The 22,115-nt window shown below is 37.4% G+C and overlaps 1 protein-coding gene across 2 annotated transcripts in view; it reads left to right on the top strand.

The window, feature by feature from the left end:
- The window catches only part of RADX (RPA1 related single stranded DNA binding protein, X-linked), a 98,904-nt gene extending 77,533 nt beyond the window's left edge, over positions 1-21,371 (top strand). The window contains exons 12-14 of one of the 2 annotated variants that reach the window (XM_006052774.3): positions 1,621-1,911; positions 8,809-8,976; positions 20,236-21,371. In XM_006052774.3, coding sequence (XP_006052836.1) covers positions 1,621-1,911; positions 8,809-8,976; positions 20,236-20,366 — 590 coding nt within the window. In that variant the 3' untranslated portion in view covers positions 20,367-21,371. Of the gene's footprint in view, positions 1-1,617; positions 1,912-8,808; positions 8,977-20,235 lie in introns of both variants that reach the window. The other variant, XM_025277210.2, reaches the window with a different exon arrangement.
- The last annotated feature ends 744 nt before the right edge of the window (positions 21,372-22,115 follow it).

Raw genomic sequence — 22,115 nt, 5'->3', positions numbered from 1 at the left:
GTTCTTAACACTCAAATGAGAACACAAGCACAGAAAATATATCAGACTATCAGACTTATTCTTATAAGACAGTGTGAATTAGAGGGTTTTTTTTCCTATGGAGTAGATGAAATTATTTAATTTTTCAAAATTGGAATGGCCTATAACTTGTTCTTTGCATATTTTAGAACAAATCAGTCAGGAATTCTCACTATATTGGGTTGTAATATCTACTTATTGCTGATCTGATTATGTACTTTTATTAGTTTAGATAAGAGGAATTCATTTCTAGAAGATAAAAGGATTAAATCCATTGCCCAATCTCCAGTTTAGTCCTATTAGAGTTTTCCTCTTGGCTTTTATTGAGTCCTTTCCTTTTCACATGTGATTATATGTTCTATCCTTTTTGTTATCAAGCAGTATTATAAGGAAGTTAAGTGTGTTCATCAACTAAATTTTGAGAATTAAAAAGAAACTCTTTTGTAATATGGCAGTATTTTAAATTCCTGGTAAGAAGTTCAACTTCTTCATCTTCTGTCAAAATTCAGCCTAGTATTTTACCTTGTAATAAATGTTCAGTCTCTGTCTAGGGTTAAGAAACCAAGAAAGTAGTCTGGGGATATGGAATAAAGTCCAAAAGCAGAAGTGATATATTAACCACACTGAAACCTCCCTGTTGAAACACCCTTCTGTCTCAGCAAGGTCTTTTATATTAGGAAAATAACGAACGCCAAGGCACGAGCAGCATACAAGGAAGCAATTCAGCAACCTTATTAAACTTAGGAATGAAGTTCTGAAAAAACAATTTGCTTCAGGTTGTCTGAGCTAGCAGAACTGACAAAATGAGAAGTGCTAAAATCTGGCTTTTTTACTGGTTCTACTCTATGTCTTCAGATTCCGGTGTATATTATTAAATTAAAATGTTATTTTACCAAATTCCTCAGTGCAGTATCTGGTACATAATAGGTGTTGCTGAGTGAATGAATATCACAGTGTGTAAGAGATAAATTATATTCTGCCTTAGAAACTAAATATGTTAAGTAAGTTGTACATAAATGATAAATGGACTTGACGACAGAGAACAATCAAGAGTTGAAGTGGTCTTTCAATTTAGAAAGGAATATCATATAAATGGTCCTTTTGAAAGAGTGTTATATCCAAGAAATAGACTACATTTTGTATTTGTTCAGGGTACTTTTAGCAAAAGTTAACAAAATTTATTTTAAGCTTACCTTCCACAAGTAGTGAGGAGTGGTTCAATCTCTAAATGTTCTTATTCTCATGAATTTGACTTAACTTGAATTTATCACTGAAAATAAAAGGAATGTTTGTTTGTTTAAGAACATTTAGGAAAGATAGAAAAAGTATAAAGAAGATAATTAAAAATCTCATTAATTCCAGCAACAGAGAAAACAATATTTTTAATACTTTGGAGTAAAAGTTTATTTTGAAGGTGAATTTTAGTTCATTCCTCACTTTAATAAGATTTATCTTTTGGACATTCAGTTTATGTTTTCTAGGTTGCTGTTTGATTCTTACAGTTAATTAAGCTATTTCTTATTAATCTGCTTCTTTGTACTGAATTACCTGATTTCATTAGTTTATAAGTCAATTGTGTTTATCTCATTGTTTCTTTAGCAGGTCGAGAAAACCCCAGTCATACCTTCGTAGTGAGAGCCAAAAAAACTTTAAGTGATAAATGGGAAAGTCAGCTGTGGAGAGACAAGAAGTTCAGCTTGATAGATCACCTGCGTTACAGCCAGGTTCATCCTGAAAGTATTCCACGAAAATTTAGTTCCGAGCACAGACATTTTCTTGGTCAGCAGTTTAATTCTCAGCCTGCAAAATACGTACCACCAGAGGGAAAGGTCCCAAAACTTGATCATTTTAAGAGTGCCCGAAGCCTTGGACATTTTGAATTAACCATCTTAGGTGAGTCACCTGTTCTTTTCTTTGAATGTTACTGTCTCCTTGTGCTTTGTTGCTCAGTCATGTCCTGCGAGCCCATGGACTATAGCCTGCTAGGCTCCTCTGTCCATGGAGATTCTCCAGGCAAGGATACTGGAGTGGGTTACCATGCCTTTCTCCAGGGGATCTTCCCAACCCAGGGATCCAACCCAGGTCTCCCGCATTGCAAGTAGACTCTTTACCATTTGAGCCACCACGAAAGCCCTTGTGAATGTTATTTACTTGACATAATTTAAATACAGATATTATTTTGCTTTAAAAAAAAAACCAAAAACTAAACATTTCACCTCCACCCATCCAAAAAAAAAGTTAAACCCAAAGAGCTCCTGTTTGGCTCAAACCAAAGGAATGGGAACACATCCTAGAATACATGAAGCTTTAATTGTGGGCTTTTAAATATTGGCAAATCCTTGGAAAGTATTTGAGGAGAGAAGAGTGGGAACCAAGGGAACTTTTCTATTCCCTGACTGACTGTCTCTAAAACCGATTCTCTTCTCCTTTAGCCACCACTTTCTTGCTCATATTCTCTGCCTTTCTTTCTCAGTGCATCTGAACCACTGAAGGGTAAAATGTCGGTTAAAGAGAAAGGGATAATTAAGAGAAGATCCTATGAACTTCTGTCTGTTTAGCCTGTGAAGAAAATAAAATTCTCAAGTAACTTAGGTTGAAAAGAAAGAAGCTACTGAAAAAAACTATCTTGTCTTTTCTCTTTTTTTGGCCATGCCGCACAGCATGCAGGATCTTCGTTCCCTACCAGGGATCGAAACCGAGCCCCCTACAGTGGAAGCTCGAAGTCTTAACCACTGGACCAACCAGGAAGTCCCAAAACTATATTGTCCGATAAGTGACAATAAACTTATTTTCTCAGGTTGTTCTAAACTGACATGTAGCTATGGAACTTATAAAAATTTAAAGTCAACACATTTTTAAACTTCATTTTTAAATTTTGTTTCTCATGAATGAAAAATGTACACAAAAGTTAATTATGAAATAAAATCTTAGCCAAAGTGAGATACTCTCTAGATTAAGGGAAACTTTTTATTTGTACTTGAAAGGAAGATCTGATTACCTTAAGTGAAAGAATGATGCAATGCCATTAGCAAATTAATTTAATGCCTGAAAGAAAATGTATTTCACAGATTTTTATATCTCTAGTACTGGAATGAATTACCTTGACCTTTATCAAGATTCCTTTTTCCCCCTTACTCTCTCCCACTCTTCTTCCCTACTTCCTCACATATAAATATTACATCCACGTGATTGTATATGTATATAATTTATGAAAAGTATGAATTCCCACTGACTGTTAGACAGTCTCAGATCTAAGTTTCAAATGCTTCTTTTTACTCGACTGCATTGCTTGGTCTCTTTGGGTAGTTTGTCTATCTTAGTTTTATATCCAGGAAACAAAAATTACAGCAGAGATTTCCCATACATCACAAGAAGTAACCATAAAATCATGAGTTCATTTGGAGTCATAGAAATTGAATATTTTTCTTCTTTTCAACATGTTACTGATCCTCTAAACATTTCAGCTATCTTATGTGTCACTGAAAAGCAAGAATCAGATGTAAAGGAGGCTAATTTGTTGTTATGCCTAACCAGCTGTAATTCATGTTAGAATTGGACTGTTTTATATCCTACCATTTTTCAAGGGCGTAAGTGGATTTACAGGGATAAAAACATTGAAAAATAAGCTACATGTGGATTAAATAAAACAGAACATTTAAAATAAAACAAATAAAATTTTAAAAAAAGAAAAGTAAATAAATAAAATAAAACAGAAAAAGTTAAGTATTACTAGGTGCCTGTAAATAACAAATTACCAGCATTCAGTAGTAATTTTCTGTGAGTTTTCTTGCAGGAAGGGAGAAAAGGGATTGTTCCTGATGAGGTACTTAATTTTAAAGATAAAAGAATCCTGAATATCTTCTAGTCTTACCTACTAGATAGGTAAAAGTCAGGCCATGATGAGAAATCATGTCTTAATTCCTTACCCTTATAATGTCCCTCCCCCTTCTCTCTTCCCCCTTCCCATAACAACTAGTTTGTTCTCTATATCTGTGTCTGCCTCTTTTTTGTTATACTCACTAGTTTGTTTTATTTTTTAGATTCCACATATAAGCAATATCATATAGTATTTGTCTTTCTCTGTCTGACTTATTTCATTTAATATAATGCTCTGCAAGTCCATCCATGTTGCTACAAATGGCAAATTTTTAATTCTTTTTTATGAGTGAGTAGTCTTCTATTATGTATGTATACCACATCTCCTTTATCCATTCATCTGTTGATGGTCACTTATGTTGCATCCATATCTTGGCAGTTATCAATAATGCTGCTGTGAACATGGGGTGTGTGTATCTTTTCAAATTAGTGGGGTTTTTTTATATATATATAGCCAGGAGTCATATGGTAGCTCCATTTTTACTTTTTAATGATGGCTGATCTGACAGGTGTGAGGTGATAATTCATTGCTCTGCTGTTTTAGTGTGAAAGCAGTCATAGACAATGTGTAAATGAATGTGCCTGACTATGTTTAACTAAAACTTTATTTATAGACAGTTAAATTTGAATTGCATGTTATTTTCATGTATCACGAAATACTTTTTTTTCCAACCATTTAAAATGAAAAAAAAAGTTTCCTAGGCCATGGATCCTTTGAAACCAGGTAGAAGCTACATTTGATCCCTGCCCCCAGCTCGTAGTTTGCTGACCCCTATTCTAGATCCCTGTTTTCAGATATAACTGGCTAAACCAATGAAGGCAGATAAGTCTGAATGATTTTTAAAGTTCTTCTGACATTAAGAGTGTACAACCTACACTGATACTACCTTCTAGTAGTTTATTATCCTTCAGCTTTATCTTGCTGATCTCTGAAGGGCCCAGTAATTTTGAAGTGTCTTATTCTGGGAGCCAGAAAGGTTATTCAGACCATAATCCCGTTACTTGGTCGTTAGCTCTGACTGCTCTAGGGTAAATCATTATTGAAAATACTGCACAGAATTATTAATCTTCCTTCCCACAATTCAAATGGCTCCCAACAACCAATTGGGTACTGTGGCAATATCAGAAACCTATCCCAAAAGTACCAATTCTTGTGTTAATAATTCTTTTATGCCATCTCACTTGACTCAAATAAGTAGATAGTATGTGCTAAAATCTCAGCCCATTGCCTATTACATAATAACATACTTGAAAGAGAAGATATTTGAATGAAGTAAGATGAAATTTTCAATGCATTTAGCCCAAGTATAAGCTTTTTAATCTGTTGGTCAATTTTAAGAATTGTTTCTCACTTAAAATATTAAGAAGATACTTCTCAAAAGCTTGATCGGACTCAAAGATGGCATTAGTACATCATTGATTCTGCAAACACTAATTTATTAATAGTTGCTCATGAAATGCTATGAGTCAATTAAAGCTTCAGTTTGCATTTGACTTAGACAATAAGGAAAATAATTACTCACCCAACCTTTAGTAAACCTCTGAAAGCCATCTGTTTATCTCTTGGATATCAAGAGATACAAACTCAAGTAACAATAGGTATAATTTAAGGAGAATGTTCGGAGAAGGCAATGGCACCCCACTCCAGTACTCTTGCCTGGAAAATCCCGTGGATGGAGGAGCCTGGTGGGCTGTAGTTTATGGGGTCGCTAAGAATCAGACACAACTGAGCGACTTCACTTTCACTTTTCACTTTCATGCATTGGAGAAGGAAATGGCAACCCACTCCAGTGTTCTTGCCTGGAGAATCCCAGGGACAGGGGAGCCTGGTGGCCTGCCATCTATGGGGTCGCACAGAGTCGGACACGACTGAAGTGACTTAGCAGCAGCAGCAAGGAGAATGTTAAGATAGTGTTTTGTGGACTTTTTAATCAGGATTTTTTTTGTCAAAAAATTTTGTATCATTCTTTTCCTTTTCTGAAAAATGCATTTAAATCATTACAAATTGTAAGTAAGTAATTGCATTAACTAACATCAAAGTAATGTAATATGCTGTAGTTACATGGAAATCATAAGGCTTTACTTATCTTGATTTTTTTCTCTTGTTAAAGCAACTAAGCAGAGCAACATAATCCCTGCCCTCCTTGGCACTAGCCTGCAGGCTCAGGACCAATTATTTGTAGCTCTGAGGTATGCCTCCTTCCGTGTTGAAGGCTACTTGAACCATTAAAATCTGAGTAGAACTGGATTCCCTTACTCTTGGTTTCTTCACTGGCTGTATCCTTAGGATATCCTATTCCAGTGACATGCTTCTCATTCTTGTATCCCAAATGGAGCAGCACACTGAATTGTATAGGTTACTGTTGCTACCCCTTAATTCTGTCCCTTATTCCATTGCATAATAAAAGTAATTTAATCCTTAAACCTTAAGTACCTACTGTCAGATTTCATCAGTGTAAGACACACTTTTTTCTCCATATGTTAACATCTTTTAAAATGTATATGGATCTTAAAATTGATGCCATGCCTTTGTTTAATTGGTAGTATTTTTTTTCCTTAGTGGTGTAAAAAATAATGATCATCTTAAAAAACAATGATATTTTAGATTTCATAAAATATAGCATATACCAAGTACTATGCTAGGTGGTGGGATCCTACCCAACACATACACACACACACACACAGACTTTTATTGGAAAAGGAATACAGTAATAATGAAGAATTTGAGAGGAAGATATATAAATTGCATACAATACACTTTACAAAAGAGGAATATGAGCTTATTTGTTTGATTTTCTATTTCCCTCTAATTTTTAGTATAATCCACATATATTACCACACTTACCTAGGTAGTATGTTGCAAGTTACTTAAGTAACACATAAATTGTCACCATTGAAGTGCATTATACCTGTACATTGTGGGGAGGATATTTGTGTTCATCTCTTTTGCTATTGTGAATATGGATGAATTCGTATTTGAATACAGTGCACAAATGTCCTAAAGTCTAAGTAGTTGAAAACTGTACATTGAAATGCGCACGTATACTTTCTTTTACTCAATTTCACAAATATTTACTGAGCACCTAAGGCATGCTCAGTGCTGCTCTGGGGACTGAGGTTACATGAGTTAATGCAAACGATAACAGAGCCCTGTGGTGAAATGAGGTATAATGATCAATGCTAGAAGAAAGGGGTTGGAGAGTGCTGTCATTGGAAATGGCTAAATTTTAAATGGAGTGGTCAGGGAGGTCTCCCTAAGAAAATAACATTTCACCAGACACCTAACAGAGGTGAAGGACCAAGCTGTGTGTTTATCTGGGGAAAGAGCATTCTATGTACAGGAACATCAAGTACAGCGGCCTTGGGCATATTTGCTTATACATTTGCACTCTGAACTCTAGTTTAACCAAACAACTCATGACAAATTTTACCAGTAATGTTGAAACTAAACCCACAGTATTCTATAATTTAGAAAGCAACTCATAATAGTGTCAATGACACAATGATAATAAAGCTATCTTCCTAAAAATCAAGGTTTCCAACTTGATATTTTCTCAATTCTAAAGCACTCTTTCTCTTTTTTTACATTTGCAAGTTGGAATGCATCTTATGGTCAATGGGTACATTTAATGCAGTGTTTTATTTTTATTAAAAACCCATTATTAAATTGATGGTATGCCTTAGATTTGGTATTAGAATCAAGGAAATAGAATACCAGTATGCACACTGACATGAGTTTTGCAGCATTGCTGAGTTATGAAGGAATTACAATACTGAATTGGAATCCACAGTAAATTCTAGATGGTATGACTATTTTAGTTTATGAATACCAGATTTTAGTAATCCTTAAAAAGCTTTAAGTAGCCCTTAGTTGTTTGTTAAGTTAAAGCTATGGAACTTAATGTTGTTTACCCATAAAAAAACAAAGAATGGACTTGAGTTTCTAGATCAGTTTACAGCTTAACTGGAAGGACTTGTTTACACATCATTGGCTCATGCTCTATACTTAAGAATTGCTATGGGATGAATAGGGTAGATACTGAAGTCATAGAATCTATAGGACTTGCTGACTAAATATCAGGGAAGAATGAAAGGGAAGAGTTAAGGATAACTTCTAAGTTTCTGGTTTGAGTGGGTAGAATTCAGAGTTTTCAAGCTGTGCTCTGCATATTTTTCCTTCATCCAGTCAAGATGGTTTCCTTACTCTGGCCTGTACTTTTGGCTTCTTCCTGCCCTACCTGAAATACCCTTCTCTCTATTTAAATGCTACTCATGCTTGAATACCCAGCTGAAACCCTTGCCTGTCAGAAGTCTTTTTTTAATCCACCCTAGCTGACACTGACCCTCATAAAGAGACAACAGACATAGGTCAGGATGCATGGTGGTGGTTCCCCAAAGCTGCAACTTTTTCTCGCCCTAATGGTGAGTGACTGAAATTTTTCTTGTATGTTTGAGGACAAATGGAACCTTGGTACTTCCATCCCTGGCCTTTCTTGAGTCTTATATCCATAAGTCCAAAATGGCAGTAAGAGAACCAGTAGTTATCTCTGAATTCTCCTGTCCTGTGATGGCATCTATCATAAATGATGATGAAAATTCTCTACATGTCTTCATTTTTGTGACTAGGCTGTTCTCTAGATATTAATATTTAAGCCATCCATCAATATTTAAAAGATTTGGGACTGTTATTTCCAGCGATGATGCTAGATTGCTCTAAAGTGTCTCCTCTTTCAGTCAGTAGAATGTGTTTATAAGCATTTGCACAGCAAAGGGCTTAGTCCCTTAGTTTTGAAAGTTATTTTTTTACAGTTTTGAAGCTATCTGGCACATGTGAGGATCAGACCATCAGATCTGGCCTCATTAGCACCATGTTACTAACTACACTTTTAATAATGTCTGATTTTTCTGTAACAGGTCTGAACCATGAGATAGCAATCGATGTGGCTTTCCTCCCCATGTATTCTCTACAAGATGCCCAGACATCTCAAGTAGACACATTATTAACCTGCATGAATTACAGCTGTGTGTATCCACAGACATCAACCAGCAGTGAAAAAACTACAGGTTCAAGAGTACTTGCAGGTAAGACAATCTCAGGATCTTTGCAGTCAGAAAATGAAATTAATTAATAATGCAAATGGTCCCAACCTTAAGATGTTACTATATAAACAGTTCTAGCTTTAACATTTGATACAGTTTAAAGAGTTATTTGGTAAAGGTACCCAAAGATAAATGAGAATATATTTAAAAATAAAAGTGGATAGATTAATGGTTTCTATTCCAGGCAGGCATTAAGAATGTTCTTTTATAATACATTTCTAAATGTAAGTATTCGCTAAACCGAAGTGGTATGCATATGGAACAGTGCAGCTTCTACTCCTCTCTCCTTTTAATTCAGGCAAGACAGTTTGTCCTTTCACCTTATAATTGCCTGAAATCTCAGTGCCTCCATACTGTGTGCTTAGTCACTCAGTCATTACCAATTCTTTGTGGCCCCATGGACTTTGGCTGCCAGGCTCCTCTGTCCATGGGTATTTTCCAGGCAAGAATACTAGAGTGAGTTGCCATACCCTCCTCCAGGGGATCTTCCTAACCCAGGGATAGAACCCAGGTTTCCCACATTGCAGGCGGATTCTTTACCATCTGAGCCACCAGGGAAGCCCAGGAATACTGGAGTGGGTAGCCTATCCCTTCTCCAGGGGATCTTCCTGACCTAGGATTCAAACTGGAGTCCCCTGGATTGCAGGTGGATTCTTCACCAGCTGAGCTACCAGGGAAGCCCCATACTATAGTACAGTACAATTGTTTTCTCTTATAAATAGTTATTCAAGTGCTATGCAATAAATTCCTTGGGGACTGCTAAGCATGTGTGTAATCCCAATAGTGAAACCCTTCAACCAACGAATTGTTTAGGCTGCTATTTAACATCCTGAACTTTAAATCATTTTTATATATATGAGTAAAATTACATGTCCAATTATAATTATCCTATTCACTTTCTTCTGTCATTTCTATTTCCTAAGCATGTGGTAAGGTTTCTAGCAATTTTAATTGAGATTATATGAATATTCCCTTTAAAAAAGCACTAAAGAAAGGCCTTATTATCTTGGGATTTTGTGGTGGGTCTTTCTAAGCTGATGAAACTCTTGAGTGTATGTTGTTTTTAAACAAGTCTTAGGAGTTGTGCCTGATGATGAAGTAACTTTTGGCAGTAATGGTTACTGCAAACTGAACTTCCCTGGTGGCTCAGATGGTAAAGAAACTGCCTGCAATACGGGAGACCTAGGTTCAATCCCTGGATTAGGAAGATCCCCTGGAGAAGGGCATGGCAACCCACTCTAGTATTCTTACCCAGAGAACGCCATGGACAGAGGAGCCTGGTGGGCTATAGTCCATGGGGTCACAAAGAGTCGGACACAACTGAGCAACTAACACTTCACTTCAAACTGAACTTAAGTATCCAATTTTGTAAGAGATAAGGTTCTTTATTTTTCCCACAGTCCATTTTAAAGATGATATATTAACTTGCAGTATTACTTCATACGGGACTTCCCAGGTGGCTCAGTGGTAAAGAATCTACCTGCCAATTCAGGAAACACAGGAGATGTGGGTTTAATTCCTGTGTCAGGAATATTCCCTGGGGGAGGAAATGGCACCCCACTCCAGTATTCTTGCCTGGGAAATCCCATGGACAGAGGAGGCTGGCAAGCTGCAGTCCATGGGGTTGCAAAAAGTCAGGCGCAGCCGAGCATGCATACACATTACTTCTTACTCAGTTTCAGCTCCTTAGACTGTTAGTAACTCTGGATTTGGTAATTAGGACCCTAATCTGTACTTTAAATCTTTGTGGAACTCTTGCTCTTGCTTCATTGCAGTATCCACTTCTGTCATGTTTCTTCTGCTGTCTGTGTATGTTATTAACGATATAAAAAAATGAAGACAAAATTCACAGTTACCCACTACTTGCTAGAGCCAGCGTTCTTCCAGCAGTCACTTAACATGATCATGTGAAAATACCTGGTACCATTCTGCCAGAGCAGTTAATATTTGGGACATGAAGGGCAAGAATCACTAGAAGAGAGAAGTGATATAATCAAAAGCAAGGTAATTCATTTCAAACATGGAATACCATATTTTTCATGGCATAATGATAGTGTCCATTTAGCTCTCTGCAAAGCATTGTGCCTGGACATTTTACATAAGTTACAACTAATCCTAACAAGAAGAGCCTTGCAAGGTAAACAGTATTATCCCCTGTTGATAGATGATTAAACTGAAGATCAGAGAGATTCATCAGCATAGATAAGAGCTAGGATTTGAGCACAGATCAATTTGGTTCAAAACATTTCCATTCTCTCCATAATTACAAACGGAAAGATACACAAAAGAGACACAGATATAAAGAACAGACTTTTGGACTCTGTGGGAGAAGGCGAGGGTGGGATGATTTGAGAGAATAGCATTGCTATGCTATGCTAAGTCACTTCAGTCGTGTCCGACTCTGTGCGACCCCATAGAAGGCAGCCCACCAGGCTCCCCCGTCCCTGGGATTCTCCAGGCAAGAACACTGGAGTGGGTTGCCATTTCCTTCTCCAATGCATGAAAGTGAAAAGAGAAAGTGAAGTCGCTCAGTCGTGTCCGACTCCTAGCGACCCCATGGACTGCAGCCCACCAGGCTCCTCCATCCATGGGATTTTCCAGGCAAGTGTACTGGAGTGGGGTGCCATTGCCTTCTCCGGAGAATAGCATTGAAACATGTATATTACCATATGTGAAATACATGACCAGTCCAAGTTCAGTGCATGAAACAGGGCACTCAAAGCTGGTGCACTGGGACAACCCAGAGGGATGGGATGGGGAGGGAGGTATGACCGGTGTTTGGGACGGGGTACACATGTTCACCCATGGCTGATTCATGTCAGTGTATGGCAAAAACCACCACAATATTGTAAAGTGATTAGCCTCCAATTAAAATAAATTAATTAAAAAAAAGAATATACAGAATAAAGTAATGCAGTGGCTTACAGTATAACATTGGTATCATCTTTTCAACATTTTTATGAACTAGTTTTTTATTATAAACGCTATCCATGTTCATAATTTAAAAATTCAAATAATACCAAAAGGTACAGGGTAAAACTGAAAGTTTCCCTCCCTGCCTTTGAAGGTTCATCCCTTTCTACTGGCCCACCCACTCTCTGGAGATAACCTTTATTTGAATCCTTTAAGAAATTATTTTTACATTTGACAGTATATTCTTTCTGTCTCACATACACACGCACGCATGCACACATACAGTCTGTTTCTCTCTCTCCAGATACATACATGGAATTATACTATACATGGTTTCATAACCAACTTTTATCTTTTAACACTTGAATAGTTTTTCATGTTAGTATCAATATATAGAGAGCTACCTCTTTCGTTTTAATAGCTATAAATACTCCACTGTGTAGCTATACTGGTATTTACTTAATTAGTCCCATACTGATGGACATTTAGATTGTTTCCAAATGTTTTTTATACTGGCAAACAGTACTGAAATGAATATCTATATCTGTCTGTGTGTATGTATGTTGGTGGTGTTCAGTTGCTAAGTTGTGTCTGACTCTTTTGTGACCCTATGGACTGTAGCCTGCCAGGCTCCTCTGTCCATGGGATTTCCAAGGCAAGAAGACTGGAGTGGGTTGCCATTTCCTCCTCCAGGGGATCTTCCTGGATTAGGGATTGAACTCGCATCTTCTGTGTTGACAGGCAGATTCTTTACCGTTGAGCCACCAGGGAAGCCCTGTGTATATATATATAATCTATAATCTTTGCGCACTTATATATATCTGTAAGATGAATTCTTCAGTTCAGTTCAGTCGCTCAGTCATGTCCAACTCTTTGTGGCCCTATGGACTGCAGCATGCCAGGCCTCCCTGTCTATCACCAAGTCCCGGAGCTTACTCAAACTCATGTCCATTGAGTCGGTGATGCCGTCCAACCGTCTCATCCTCCATCCGCCCCTTCTCCTCCCGCCTTCAATCTTTCCCAGCATCAGGGTCTTTTCAAATGAGTCACTTCTTCCCATCAGGTGGCCAAAGGATTGGAATTTCAGCATCAGTCCTTCCAATGAATATTCAGGACTGATTTCCTTTAGGATGGACTGGTTGGAGCTCCTTGCAGTCCATGGACTCTCAAGAGTCTCCTCCAACACCACAGTTCAAAAGCATCAATTCTTCAGCACTCAGCTTTCTTTATAGTCCAACTCTCACATCCATACATGACTACTGGAAAAACCATAGCTTTCACTAGACAGACCTTTGTTGACAAAGTAATGTCTCTGCTTTTTAATATACTGTTTAGGTTGGTCATAACTTTTCTCCCAAGGAATAAGCATCTTTTAATTTCATGGCTGCAGTCACCATCTGCAGTGATTTTGGAGCCCCCCAAAATAAAGTCTGTCACTGTTTCCACTGTTTCCCCATCTATTTGCCATGAAGTGATGGGACTGGATGCCATGATCTTAGTTTTCTGAATGTTGAGTTTCAAGCCAACTTTTTCACTTTCCTCTTTCACTTTCATCAAGAGGCTCTTTAGTTGTTCTTCACTTTCTGCCACCAGGGTGGTGTCATCTGCATATCTGAGGTTATTGATTTTTCTCCCAGCAATCTTGATTCCAGCTTGTGCTTCATTCAGCCCAGCATTTCTCATGATGTACTCTACATATAAGTTAAATAAGCAGAGTGACAATATACAGCCTTGATGTACTCCTTTACCTATTTCTTAGATGTCACCAAATTTAAAATTTTGGTGTAAGTGAAAAGTGAAAGTGTTAGTCACTCAGTCGTGTCTGACTCTTTGTGACCCGCGGACTGTAGCCATGAGGCTTCTCTACGCAAGGGATTTCCTGGGCAAGAATACTAGAGTGGGTTGCCATCTCCTTGTCCGGGGGATCTTCCCAACCCAGGGATTGAACCTGGGTCTCCTGCATTGCAGGCAGATTCTTTACTGTCTGAGACATCAGGGAAGCCCAAAATTTTGGTAGGTATTGTCAAAATGTCCTTCAAAAAGGTTATAACGATTCACACTTCAACCAAAAGAAAGAGTGCCACTTGACTCACTCCTTTAAAAATACTGGATAGTATCAGTCTTGTTAATCTTTGGCAGATGATAGGCAAAATGTATTGCTATCATTATTTTCATTTGCAGTTCTGAATTATTTCTAAGGTTCAATATCTTCATATATTTATTGGCCATTTATATTTTTCTGTGAACTTTCTAGAACTTTCTATGCTACTTTTTTCCATTTTTCTATGAGTTCTTTTTTAAATTAATTTGTAAGTTCTTTCTGCATATTGAAAGAATTTAGCCTTCATTGTGTGTTGCAAATACTTTTATCAGTTTGAAATTTATTCAATGGGAATCTTGTTTTGATTTGTTAAGCAATTTTATGTTTATGTACTCAAATATATCAGTCTTTCATTTTTGTGGCTGTTGATTTTATGTCAGACTCAAGAAGACATCACTCAGTCCAAGATTTTTTTTAAATTCACTGTTTTTTTTCTGATACTTCTATATGTTTTTTTACTCACATATAATTTGTATTTTAGTAAAATATGCATAACATAAAATTACCACTTTAACCATTTTAAAGTGTACAATTCAGTGACACTAAGTACATTTACAGTGTTGTGCAACCATCAATGTTAACCATTTTCAGAACATTTTCATCATCTGAAAACAGAAACACTATACCTGTTAAACAATAACTCCCCATTCCCCCCTCTCCTTAGCTCCTGATAACCTCTATTTTACTTTCTGTCCCCATGAATTTCCCCATTCTAGATACTAAGTGAAGTAATGCAGTTTAGTCCTTTTCAGTCTGACTTATTAACTTGGTATAATATCCTCAAGGTCCATCCATGTTATAATATATATCAGAATTTCATTCTTTTTACATCTGAATAATCTTCTGGTGAATGTATGCACCACATTTTTTTATTCATTTGTCTGTTGATGGACGTTTGGGTTGTTTCTATCTTTTGACCACTGTGAATAGTTCTGCTATGTAAATTGGTGTGCAAGCACCTGTTTAAGTCCCTGCTTTCAGTCGTTTTAAGAATATCCCTAGGGTTGGAATTGTTGAGTTGTATGGTAGTTCTCGGAGAAGGCAATGGCACCCCACTCCAGTACTCTTGCCTGGAAAATCCCATGGACCGAAGAGCCTGGTGGGCTGCAGTCCATGGGGTCGTTAAGAGTCGGACACGACTGAGCGACTTCACTTTCACTTTTCACTTTCATGCACTGGAGAAGGAAATGGCAACCCACTCTAGTGTTCTTGCCTGGAGAATCCCAGGGACAGAGGAGCCTGGTGGGCTGCCATCTATGGGGTCGCACAGAGTCAGACACGACTGAAGCGACTTAGCAGCAGCAGCAGCAGCATGGTAGTTCTATATTTAACTTTTTGAGAAACCAGCAAACCATTTTCCACAGCAGCTGTACCATTTTACATTCCCATAAGCAATTCACGAGGATCCCAATTTCTCCACATTCTCACCAACACATTATTTTGGGGGGTTTTTTTGGGGGGGGCTCTGCTTTTGATTGTTTTTTTTTATAACAACCATCCTACAGTGATATCTCATTGTGGTTCTGATTTGCATTTCCCTAATTACAAATGATAGTGAGCGTATTTTTATGAGCTCATTGGCCATGTGTATATCTTCTTTGGAGAAATGTTTATTTAAGTCCTTTGCCCATTTTTGAATTGGGTTGTTTGGGCGTTTTGTTTTGTTTTGTTTTTTGCTTTTGTTAATATGGTTTCATTTTTATAGTTTAAAATTTTAATCCATTTGGAATTTATTTTGGTATACAGAATGAGATGGGGGATCCAGCTTAATGTTTTTCCAACAATTAGCCATAGTTCCCAAATCATGTTGAATAATACTGATACGATATTGAAATTGCTATTATACTTTTAACTATTAAGTACAAGAATATATGTATGTGTATACACACACACATATGCATGCCACCCCTTTGAAAGCAGTTTCCATTGATAAACATTTCAGAAGCGTAACATGGTATGAAAAGGTTTTAACACATCTAAGAAAATAATTGTATTATCTTCTAGGTAACCCGGATTTCCGATATTATGTTCAGAGAAAGGAATAACACACTGTATTACACGAGAGGTTAGACTGTGCTGCAGTACAAAGCAATTCCAAAGTCTCAGTGACTTAACACAGTAAAAGTTTGTTTCTTGCTCAAGTCAAGTCTGATGCAATCAGTTATTAGCTTTCTCCCCAGCAGTGATTCAGGAATGCAGCCCGCTTCCATCCTGCTGCAGCTCCAACAGGAACAAATGACTTCTAGGGTTGTCTAGGCAGAGGAAGAAAGGGATGAAAGAGACTGGCTTGTAATTGTGTTGGAGCAAAACTGCTACATCATTTCCACTCACATTCTCATTTGCCAGAACTTATTTACATGATCTCGACCTAACTGGTGGCTCAGTTAGATGGTAAAGAATTTGCCTGCAGTGCAGGAGACCCAGGTTTGATCCCTGGCTTTTGAAGATAACCTGAAGAAGGGAACGGCAACCCTTTCCAGTATTCTTGCTTGGGAAATTCCGTGGACAGAGGAGCCTGGCAGGCTACAGTCCGTGGTGTTGCAAAGAGTTGGACACAACTGAGCGACTAACACTAACCTAACTAAAGGGAGGCCAGGACACTTTGTCTCCCATATGACCATGAATAGGAAATGGAGAGGTAAACACATAGCATTCCTTTGTCACACTCACCTTATGCATATATGATGTTCCTAAAAATACACAATTTTTGTAATTCCAACAATTTAAAATGAGATGTAGAGAAGCTCATTTTATAGGTAAAATCTATAACCCTCTTAAAACAATTCCTTTGTAATATAAATGAGAACATTATAATTTAATAGCAGGGTATTTTTTAAAGCAGGGCATCTATTAGTTCTTTTTACTTAAACTTATTTACATGATAGCAAAATTTGCATACAACAATAAGAGTGAAGTTTATAGTATGAATTGCTTGGATTACGTAAAGCACTTTTTATAGACAACTGTGTAAAGCACATTTTATCTATTTAAAACTTTTAAGACACTTTGTTTTACTGCCCATCAAAACACATTTATAAATAGAAAAGAAGCAGTATGATAACAAGAGAAGCAATATTACATTTAATGAAAACCTCCAAAAATTTGTAATTTAATACCAGTTTTTCTTAAGTAGAAAATGATGGTTGCTGACATTTAATTGTTATGTCAGCTACCAAAGTGCTTTTTCATGCATTTAATCCTCCTATGATGTAGTTACTGCATGAGCAGATTGAAGCACAGAGAGGCTGTCATTTACACAAGTAGGCAGAGTCACCTAAACAGAAGACTTACTTATACATTTTGTTGCAGGTACTGTGTAACTCAATATTTATAAATGACATGATAGCAATTAGAATTAGTAAGGTTTGGGTTTCTGTTGTTAGCATCAAATCTGAAGATCTTAAAATCTTTCCAAAGCACCTGGATTAAAGTCCATTCCAATCAAAGAAGAAGAAAACTATATAGTACTAGCAAGTTTTGTTTTTTGTTTTTTGTTTTTTGTTTTTAATTTTGACTGTGCTGGGTCTTCGTTGCTGCATGGGCTTTTCTTTAGTTGTGGAGTGAGGAAGGATGGCTACTCTCTAGTTGCACTGCACGGGCTTCTGTTCTGGTGGCTTCTCTTGTTTTAAAGCATGAGCTCTGGGGCACAAGGCCTTCAGTAGTTGCAGCACATGGGGTCAGCAGTTATGGCTCCCAGGCTCTAGAGCACAGGCTCAGTACTTGTTGTGCACAGGCTTAGTAGCTCTGTAGCATGTGGGATCCTCCCGAATCAGGGATCAAAGCCAGGTCTCTTGCATTGGCAAGTGGATTCTTTACCACTGAACCACCAGGGAAGACCTGGCACTTTTATTATATTCATTGTGTGTTAGTGAACTTGCACACTTTTAAATAATTCATCAGGGGCTTCCCTGGTGGCTGAGTGGTAGAGAGTCCACCTGCCAGTGTGGGAGATGTGGGTTTGATCCCTGGTCCAGAATGATTCCACATACCTCGGAGCAACTAAGCCCGTGCAGCACAACTGCTGAGCCCATAGGCCACAGCTACTCAAGCCCACATGCCTAGATCCTGTGCTCCACAACAAGAGAAGCCACCGCAGTGAGATGCCTGTGCACTGCAACTAGCCCCCACTCTGTGCAACTTTAAAAAAGCCCATGCAGCAACAAACACCTAGCAGAGACAAAAATAAATAAAATTATTAAAGATTAAAAACAATCATCCAATTTTGTGGCAGATGTGGCTTTTGTGTGAAGCTGATGAAATCTAAGCTTGAGGAGTTCTCACTTGCATAAATCCCTTCCGAGGCCCTTCTGGGGTTTTTTTTGGAGGTATTTTTCTTTCTGTTTCATAAAGAGGGCCCCCAAATACTGTACCTTTTCAGGCCCCATAAAATGTAGATGCACTGCTAGCCTTTTAGCATAATTTTTTAGAGAAGTAGCTCTAGCACAGAAGTTTCAGAGCCCATACTTTAATGCCAGACTGTCCAGTTTAGAATGACCCTGTGACTTTGGTTATTTTACTTAACCTCTAAATGTTTTCATCTTCTCATATTTAAAATGAAATCTTTGTCATGTGTAGTCACAGAAATCTGTGATACAGTAGCTTAGTAGTGGTCAGGTAGTGTTTTGAAAGAGATTCCTTAAATACCATTTTACCCAAGAAAAGGAAGAAAAGAAAAACAGCACTCTCTCATTTTTTGCAGATTGACTCTGTGTTGTGGCGCCCCTTTGGTGCTTTGTTGTTGTTTAGTCACTCAGTTGTGTCCAATTCTTTGCGACCCCATGGACTGTAGCCTGCCAGGCTCCTCTGTCCATGGGATTCTCCAGGCAAGTATACTGAATTGGTTTGCCAGGCTGTGCTTCTCCAGGGGTCTTCCCCACACAGGAATTGAACCTGCATCTCCTACATTGACAGATGGATTCTTTACTACTGAGCCATCAGGGAAGCCCCTTCAGTACTTAGCGAGTTGTTTATGATCCTGTCTTAGCCCTCACTTCTGCTCTGCAGAGACTGATGGTTACCCAGAGGTGAACAGTGAGTGTTTTCTCAGGCCTTTTCTGAACATGCTTCCAGCACTGGGCATATAAGTGGCCACCTTGATTCCTTCAAATACGCAGGAAGTCTTAAAAGCCAATAATACTCCCCCCACATCTCTTCCCAGCTCCTTCCTCCCCAGGCTTTTTGGTCTGTCTATTGCTTGTCCCAACTTTATCCCTTGCTCTATCTGCTCTGATTGATCAGTGCTTTTGCTTTCAGCAAAAGCCACTGGGAAAGCTACCCTAGTCGTGGGGGTGCTCCAAACTGGGTAAAACAAAAGCAGTTTATTGCATCTGACCTTGAGGGAGCTGCCTAAGAGATCAAAAATATACAACCACATCTTTGAGAAAAAGGCCAGCATTGCTGCCTCTGATGCTAGCAGCCTGTACCAAGAGGGCAAGCTGCCATCTTCATGACTGTTGCTGATTTGGGGAGTAGGTGGGCAATTCAAAACAAGCACACTCTTACCATAGTGCAGCAGAATCTCTATTCATTAATCTTTCACCAGGTTGTTAAGTTTTGTTCTAAATTCCAGAGTTCTGCAAAAGCTGATCTGAGAGCTTTTTGCCAGCTTATAAGTTGCTTTAGTGGAGGGAGAGAGCCCTGAAATTCTGTACTCTGCCATTTTCATCAATGTCTTACCCAATCCCCTCTTGATAAAGGTGCTTAAGAATATCCATAAACAAAGGCAACATCAAACCATTAAAAAAAAAAAAAAGAATATCCAAAGCTAAGTTAGTTAATAAAGCTACTTCAAAGGAAATATACTTTAAAAGCAGCTTCAATTATTATTCTTACTTCACTTTATGTCTTAGAAGTTTTGTAAATAATTGATAATTGAATTTCAAAATAGAAAAGTTTATTCTTTGTATTTCCTTGAGGAGTACTAGGAAACTGTTTACTTGGCACTTAAATGACCTTGAAAATACGTAGATTTATTTAGTTAGTTAATTAATTAATTATGGGGAGTACCAGCTTGTATCTTGACATTTTTTGTAGCATTTGTTTGATGTATTTACTGTTGTCTGCAGAAATTACTGTGACATAACTCGATGGATGTGTGTGATGAATTGGAGGGAAGAGGGAGAAAATCAGAGACACTGTTAATTATAAGAAAAATCAGCTTTTGTTGATACTTAATCTGAGTAAATATTTATCTATTTTATAATACTTTCCATCTGTTTTACTTTTAGGTGATATTGTCAAAGCAGTATCTAAAATGGATAGAGAACATGTCATCTGTATCTTGGATATCTGCAGTTTGGGGAACAATAAAGCAGAAGTCTGCTTGCACAAAATTTACAAACCAAATAAAACTTATTAAAAATTGGCAAATGCAATTACTGAAGGTTATAAATACAGCATTGCTTTAAAGATATTCTGTTATTTTGTTTGTGATTTCAATAACCGTTTTTCAGCAAGAATATTATGTAAATTCTAAAGTGGTTTTCTGTTCATCTTGTATTTGGAGCTAACACACTTCATTTTAAATTCATTACTTGAAAAGATCATCAAAACAATTCTTGTGTATCAAGAAAATTCATGTTACTTGTTTCTATATGAGTATTATCTTGACTTAGAATTTGTGTTCACTGTTGTATTTGTGAAAGTGTCCATCATGACCGACTTTGCCACCCCCAGAGACTGTAGCCCACTGACTCCTCTGTCCATAGGGTTCTCCAGGGAAAATACTGGAGTGAGTTGCCATTCCCTTCCCTATGCAGATTTTTTTTTTTTTTTAACCATCTGAGCCACCAGGGGTGGCTATTTGTGTAGCCATTTTATTCTACAGCCTCATCATTAAGGCATCCCAGCTTACAAGAGTAACTTTTCATGGACATTTAGCATCCTTCCATTTTAAATTGGGTTATGATGGAATTCTCCCATCTAAGTTCTAACCAGAAGTTTGTGGTCATAAGCTAACCATACTCTGACCGTGCTTAGCTTCTGAGTTTGGACAACATCAGGCACAGACAGGTGGTATGGCCATAGACTACAGTGGAAAATTCTAATTTGAGGATTACATTCCCCTAAAGTGGTCAACCTGCATTTCTCATAACCGAGGTAGTTTCTGTCATTTTCAAAAGCACATGTGGATTGTTATATTCCAGTTGCCTTGGCCTTTAGTTTGGTCAGCTGTACAATGAGCATACTGAATTCAGTTGTTGTAAGGTTTTCCACTCTATTGTGACTTCATACCCTTTGAATTTCTAAATGTTTTGACCAGTGTGTGGTCTTTTGTTCTTAAAATTGTGTTTAAAGTTAATTAAAGTAGTGAATCCTCCTCATGTTAAAATTTTGAATGTGTTATTAAAGAAGTTAAAACTTGTCTCTTTCTGAATGTATTTGATGTCTTTCCTCCATATTTTTGACCTATAATAGACCTACATGTACTTGCTAAATGAGCCAGTATGATTCTTCCATATGGGTTGAAAACTGTTTTTTATCAAATAGAATCTGGGTTTTCATATTAAGCTATTAGAAACTTAAATAAGCAGTTCAGTTTTAGTGCCACATAAATGTTGGAGAAGGGAAAAGTTAATACTTAAGTAACTGTTGACTAAAAATTCCTCAGGCTGAGATTGCAAAATTACACACTTTAACAGGTGTGATTTCTGTTCTCATATTGAATGAGAAATAGGAAATATTTTTTAAGATTCAAGATCTTTAAAAACAACTTCCATGGCAATTTATTTTATAGTAATGTTTCTATCCAAATTTGGAGTTTTAACATCTGTGTCTACATTTCCAGTTACAGAAAAATTGGATAGGTACTGTGGTGATTTCCTAAGGAAAATAGCAAACATCAGAAGACCTTATCTTCAAGTGACAGTAAGCGCTGATTCTTCCCAAATCAACACAAATACACTACTATGGTATCACTTTTATATTAAAAAATTGGTTTGTAAATTACAAAATATTACATAGTCTACCACAAGACCACAACCTTTCACTGAAGTTTCTAATTTTAGATGGTACATGAGATCTACACATTTAAATCCTTTGGTAAGCTATTAAGAATCTGAGCACCTTTATGTTCTGTCACTTTTATGTCTTTGTTGGACTTATCCTG

The sequence above is a fragment of the Bubalus bubalis genome, chromosome X, assembly GCF_019923935.1.
Source record: "Bubalus bubalis isolate 160015118507 breed Murrah chromosome X, NDDB_SH_1, whole genome shotgun sequence".
Taxonomy (NCBI): Eukaryota; Metazoa; Chordata; class Mammalia; order Artiodactyla; family Bovidae; genus Bubalus; species Bubalus bubalis.
Note: the sequence above shows the minus strand (reverse complement) of the source record. Positions and strands in the feature narration are given on the sequence as shown.